Genomic DNA, 6610 nt, shown 5'->3' with positions numbered 1-6610 from the left:
ATCCATCTAGTGATTTATTCCTTTTTTAAATGTATTTTTGTTACTTAAACAATATTGTATTTTCTTATATTTTAAAAATAACAATGTAGCAAATAACAGTTCTAATTATTATGAATTTATTCCTTACAAAGTCACCAGCTTTACATTTCAATTCTGCTACTCCTGTCGTATCTATGTAGTTGTAGTTTTTCTATATGTCCCTGTGCAAATAAATAAATAAATAAATAAATAAATAAATATTTCTACCTAATTATCTACCTACATAGAAGATCTTTGTTTTGGAACCCCTGGACAGTTGAAGTGTTTCAGCCGGATTACATTTAGGGGTGCACACATTCGTAGCTGGCGCCAGGTGTAAACAGGATCTTAACGGCAGCTGATATCGCCGAAGTTTTATTTTAAAGAGCCTTTGTGGAGCTCACTACGTTGTTGTAAGTTCGCTCGGTGTTTACAGAACACGTAACGTTTGTGTCAAGTTAGAAAAGCGAATCCAAAAGACTAAGTTTCGTTTTTGTACTTCTTTTAGCATGGATGCTAGCGCGGAAACGGCTATTGAGGGTTCAGACGATAAAGCGGAAGACCATCATGTAATACAGGATGGAGACCCGGACTTGGACCTTGGCCTTGAACTGGATTTCGCCAAAATGGGAGTGACAGGTAAAGCGCCGGAATTTTACAATGACAGCTGAACAGTGAAGAATACCCGGTGGAGCTTAACAACATCTGGTGTCGTGTTTTCTAGATGAAAGGGGAATTTGAGAAGTCTGCACATAGTGGTCTTTGATAGACTCAAATAATGTGGTCCAGATAAGAGAAAGTGCAGTGAACTCGCCGTTAAAGAGTTTTGTAGCTGGAAATGGTGATTTATGAATGTGAAATCTAGTTTTAAGCTGTAAATTCACTGTGTTTTTACTTGTAGACAAAACATTTTATTAAACAGAAACTGTATTTCACAGGCTGTTTAGTTGCTATACCAGGTCTGTTAAGTGTGGCGTGGCAGTTTGGCAATTTACAAAAATGCAATAGATTTTAGAAACCATAAACTGCTTTTTAAACTCCTTAAAGTCTCACTGTTACCATAACTACTTCTGTACCTAATAAGTTGTTTCCTTGTTGTCTTTTGTAGATCTGAAACACAGAGCTCAGGCTGTGCAGACAGACAGCATGACAGCAGAGTCCAGTGTCAGCACAGAGCCCGACTGGGAGAGTCACGTGGCGGCCGTGTTTCAGTACACCTCCACCCTGATGGAGCAGTACGACAAACTATTGAAAAAACAGGATCAGGAAGAGGTGGAACACGAGAAGTACAAACAACAGCTGCAGAAAAGAAAGGAGGAGGCCACTCGGCAACACCAGGTGAGACACCACACACACACGGATGATCTGATATCCTCGTGTTGGTGTTGTTCCCAGACCATCATGAAAATGTTGTTCCAGGTTCAACATTGCAAGTGACCAATCACATTGTTGTGACGTTATTCTTTTGCGCGCCAAGCCATTCGTGCATTTATGAAATTCCAATGTTGCAAGGACAATATCAATTCTGCTTACTGTTTATTAAAGGGTTACGGTTAGGGTCAGGGTCCGTTGATCGGCGGACAGAGGCGGTTTCACGCAGCTTTAGTACAGTTTTTTGTTTTACGCCGGTTTTTCCCGAAGTCGCAAAAGTATGATGTCACAACATTCTGACTGGTCACTTGCAATGTTGATCCTGGAACAACACCAACACGAGGATATCAGATATCAACCCACACACACACAGCTATGCAATGCATGCATGTGTTTATGGTTCTGAATCTCTTGTGGGATTGACCACTGTGTGTGTGTGTGTGTGTGTGTGTGTGTGTGTGTGTGTGTGTGCGCGCGCGTGCATTAAGGGTCTACTGGACAAACTGGAGTCTCTGCGAGTGAAACTGCAGCTGAACAACTCCAAAGCCACCAGGAAGAACTTCTTAGCCAAGAAAGCAGAGATGACCACTGAGAAAAACAGAGCAGAGGAGGAGAAGAACAGGTAAGACTTAAACCATATTCCCAACAAAACAAATTCTGTTCACTTTGTATCGCTGCATTGTGATCATAGACTGTACATTAAAGATGCCTATACAGTGGGGCAAAAAAGTATTTAGTCAGCCACCGATTGTGCAAGTTCCCCCACTTAAAATGATGACAGAGGTCAGTAATTTGCACCAGAGGTACACTTCAACTGTGAGAGACAGAATGTGAAAAAAAAATCCATGAATTCACATGGTAGGATTTGTAAAGAATTTATTCGTAAATCAGGGTGGAAAATAAGTATTTGGTCAATAACAGAAATACAACTCAATACTTTGTAACATAACCTTTGTTGGCAATAACAGAGGTCAAACGTTTACTATAGGTCTTTACCAGGTTTGCACACACAGTAGCTGGTATTTTGGCCCATTCCTCCATGCAGATCTTCTCGAGAGCAGTGATGTTTTGGGGCTGTCGCCGAGCAACACGGACTTTCAACTCCCGCCACAGATTTTCTATGGGGTTGAGGTCTGGAGACTGGCTAGGCCACTCCAGGACTTTCAAATGCTTCTTACGGAGCCACTCCTTTGTTGCCCGGGCGGTGTGTTTTGGATCATTGTCATGTTGGAAGACCCAGCCTCGTTTCATCTTCAAAGTTCTCACTGATGGAAGGAGGTTTTGGCTCAAAATCTCACGATACATGGCCCCATTCATTCTGTCCTTAACACGGATCAGTCGTCCTATCCCCTTGGCAGAAAAACAGCCCCATAGCATGATGTTTCCACCCCCATGCTTCACAGTAGGTATGGTGTTCTTGGGATGCAACTCAGTATTCTTCTTCCTCCAAACACGACGAGTTGAGTTTATACCAAAAAGTTCTACTTTGGTTTCATCTGACCACATGACATTCTCCCAATCCTCTGCTGTATCATCCATGTGCTCTCTGGCAAACTTCAGACGGGCCTGGACATGCACTGGCTTCAGCAGCGGAACACGTCTGGCACTGCGGGATTTGATTCCCTGCCGTTGTAGTGTGTTACTGATGGTGACCTTTGTTACTTTGGTCCCAGCTCTCTGCAGGTCATTCACCAGGTCCCCCCGTGTGGTTCTGGGATCTTTGCTCACCGTTCTCATGATCATTTTGACCCCACGGGATGAGATCTTGCGTGGAGCCCCAGATCGTGGGAGATTATCAGTGGTCTTGTATGTCTTCCATTTTCTGATGATTGCTCCCACAGTTGATTTTTTTCACACCAAGCTGCTTGCCTATTGTAGATTCACTCTTCCCAGTCTGGTGCAGGTCTACAATACTTTTCCTGGTGTCCTTCGAAAGCTCTTTGGTCTTGGCCATGGCGGGGTTTGGAGTCTGACTGTTTGAGGCTGTGGACAGGTGTCTTTTATACAGATGATGAGTTCAAACAGGTGCCATTCATACAGGTAACGAGTGGGGGACAGAAAAGCTTCTTACAGAAGACGTTACAGGTCTGTGAGAGCCAGAGATTTTCCTTGTTTGAGGTGACCAAATACTTATTTTCCACCCTAATTTACGAATAAATTCTTTACAAATCCTACCATGTGAATTCATGGATTTTTTTTTTTCACATTCTGTCTCTCACAGTTGAAGTGTACCTCTGGTGCAAATTACTGACCTCTGTCATCATTTTAAGTGGGGGAACTTGCACAATCGGTGGCTGACTAAATACTTTTTTGCCCCACTGTAGTTAAGATGATGTTAGACCTGAACACCTAAGTTTGCCTCGAGAACAAGATAACATACAAGCTTAAAATTGATACCATAGGTGCATCTACTTAAAATGTTGGACGAGTTGGAGTGACCTCGACCTCAAGGTTGAGAGGACAACATATGATTACAGTGATATATCTGTGATATGGCAATATCGGTAGGCTAAAATGAGGTTCTAAAATTGCAGCTAAAGTCACACTTTTATAAAACCTAAGATAATGCCTTAATTCCTTTTGACAGAAAATTAAAGAAACTAGAATATATTTAAATTTTAAAAAGAGGAATTTGTTACAAAATAATTTTCTGCTTGCTAACTCTGCTCTTCTCTTTTCATCTTCCTCTGGCAATCAGGCTGGCCACAGAGCTGGAGGAGGGTGAAAAAAAGCTGACAGCGCTTACAGAGGAGCAAAGCGAGGAACAACGGAGGTGGCAGGAAGAGCTGGAGGAGCTGAGGCAGGAGATGGAGCGAGTGAGGAAGGAAGCACAGGAAGCTCAGCTTCGGGCCTTGCAGGACGAGATTGCAGCTGTGGAGAAGCAGAGAGACGTAGCCATGGCTCGCATTGAGGCCTGGCTGAAAGAGGTTTAGACCCCAGTTCTAGATAAACAGATCATAATCTGTCAGGCACCTTATTTATATAAGTAATGATAATCATGAGACTGATTATGTCCTAGGTGGGGCAATACCTGAACGCACTCAGGGTGGAGTTCCCACAGCAGTATTCTCATGAGAGACAGAAGTGGGAGAAGAAAGAAGCGTTGGTCAAGAGGAACCAGGCTGAGCTCCAAAGCCGCTTCCAGGAGGTTCTGCAGCAGCTTCACCAGGGGCGAGAGTTAGAGTCCCTCCCTAGGATCAATGTGCCTTCTTTACCGCAGGTTCCCATGGTGAGAGACTCAAGCGAATTCAGTGAAATAAATATACTACTAAATGTACCACATTGTATCAACTTGAGGCTCTAATTTCCCTCTTTATTTACTTTACTTTGTATTAGTTCCCATATTTGTTCACCTTTTTAAATCTTTATTTCTGTTTCATCATGATAGAAAGGGTTTAGACATATCTTCACCTTGTGTTTTCATGTCCATCCCACTCTCCCATCTATGTTATCAGATTTCTCTATTCCTTTGTGAAAGATACTGATAAATGCTACATATGCTCCTTCATAGACGACTGCTTGTCATCAGCTCTGTTAGTAACTACGCGTTTTCTCGAACAGGCTGAGCTGCGATTCGATCAGGTGATGCAGTCACTGGTTCAGCCACACATCATGGCCCCGCCTCTTTCAAACCCAGCTCATCGACCCCTCCAACAGCAGAGGCACCCACAGTATTACCAACAGCAGCAGCAGCACCATCACCCTCACCCGCACCATCCCCAGTACCGTGCCCCTTACCACCACCCCCCACCCCCGCAATACTTCCAACCCTCCCCATCATTGCAGGATCAACCTCCACCTCAGTTCCAGCCTCCCCCTCAGCTTCTGCCTCACATCAGAGGCCCAGTGAGGGTGACTCCTCCTCCTAGTCTGTCCCCCTCTCCCCCCTTTCAGGCCACCCACCCTGTAGCTCCTTCCCCACCACCCCACGCTGTAGCTACTACTGCAGCTTCCTCTGCACCGGCAGGCAAACTGGACAAAGTCCTGGAGAAGCTCGGTGCGAGGTTCCCACAATGCAACAGGGCTCAGCTGACGTCTCTGCTCCAGCAGGTAAAAAGCTCTCGTGGTACCTTGGCCGGCATGTCCATGGAGGAAGTCATCGAGCAGGTTGGCTTCAGGCTGGCCCAAAACGAGAGGTCAGCCCTGGGGCCCATTAGCCGGCCCACTCCCCCAGGCCCCATCCAGAGGCCAATGAATCCCATTCAGAGAGCAGCACCAAGTGGACACGCTGCCGGGCCCCGTAAACTCTGCCTGATGTGCCAGAACCATGTGGACCCAGAAAGCCGCCACCCACTGAGCTGCTCTCACACCATCCACAAAGACTGTATCCAGGTGTGGCTGCAGTCCAGCAAGAACAACTCCTGCCCCTTCTGTCCAGCAAAGTGACAGAGATGACAGTCAGCTGTGACTCTCATCAGTGTCGTTCCAAATATTAGTTATGTTATTATAGTGTTATGATATATTCAGTGTTTAATTAGTTGTCTGGATTTTTTTGGCAATGTTTAGCATGTAGCTGAGTAATCTGTAGTGTTTTGACTGCTAATACACTGGATTTAACTGGGTGAATTTTTAAACACTGAAGTTTGGGTTACAGAAACGAGTTTGACTACAAAGCCTTAAAAATCAAGTTAGTCTTCTCAGTGTCTGTAATGTTATTCTGCCACAGGATGAAAAATACAACTGCCTACAACTCTGAATCACACTGATCTGTAGGTCTAAATAAATAAATAAATAAATAAATAAGGAAGAATTAATTTGAGATCTTTTTTCTTTTCATCACACCATCATCAACATTGGGTCAGCATAAAGTTAATGTAACAACAATCTTTGTGAATTGGGCAGCTGTCAATAATTTGCCCCACGTATAATTTTGCAATATTTTAACTCCGTTAATTACTTTTTTGAAGAAGTAACTATAACTAATTACTTTTTCAAAGTAACTTGTCCAACACTGATCACAAACATAAATAAACAGTAATAAATTAAGAAATTACTATTATCACTAGTATCACTATTTTAAATGGTCCCTTTGTGGGTCTGCAGTTCACAGTCATAACTCCAGAGGCTCCTATTAAAGATGGTCTGTATCAGTTTAAAACTACTTTTATCTCCTCTGCAGGCTGGTTTTAGAGTGTGCGTGTTTTTGTTTCGGTGTTATAGAGTGTCTCCACGGTGCAGAGGTATTAGTGATGGTCTGCTGTGTCTCCAGTGAATCCTGTGA

General features: G+C 43.7%; 1 protein-coding gene across 1 annotated transcript; it reads left to right on the top strand.

The window, feature by feature from the left end:
• The first annotated feature begins 293 nt into the window (after positions 1-293).
• Positions 294-6143, top strand: rnf214 (ring finger protein 214). The gene is made up of 7 exons (XM_026188671.2): positions 294-431; positions 527-657; positions 1127-1356; positions 1878-2011; positions 4088-4316; positions 4409-4618; positions 4951-6143. Exons 2-7 carry the CDS (start codon positions 528-530, stop codon positions 5773-5775), a joined length of 1758 nt encoding a protein of 585 aa, XP_026044456.2. The 5' UTR covers positions 294-431; position 527; the 3' UTR covers positions 5776-6143.
• Positions 6144-6610: the final 467 nt, after the last annotated feature.

The sequence above is a fragment of the Astatotilapia calliptera genome, chromosome 12 (genome assembly GCF_964374335.1).
Source record: "Astatotilapia calliptera chromosome 12, fAstCal68.1, whole genome shotgun sequence".
In the NCBI taxonomy this organism is placed as follows: Eukaryota; Metazoa; Chordata; class Actinopteri; order Cichliformes; family Cichlidae; genus Astatotilapia; species Astatotilapia calliptera.
This window is presented reverse-complemented; position numbering and strand designations above follow the sequence as displayed.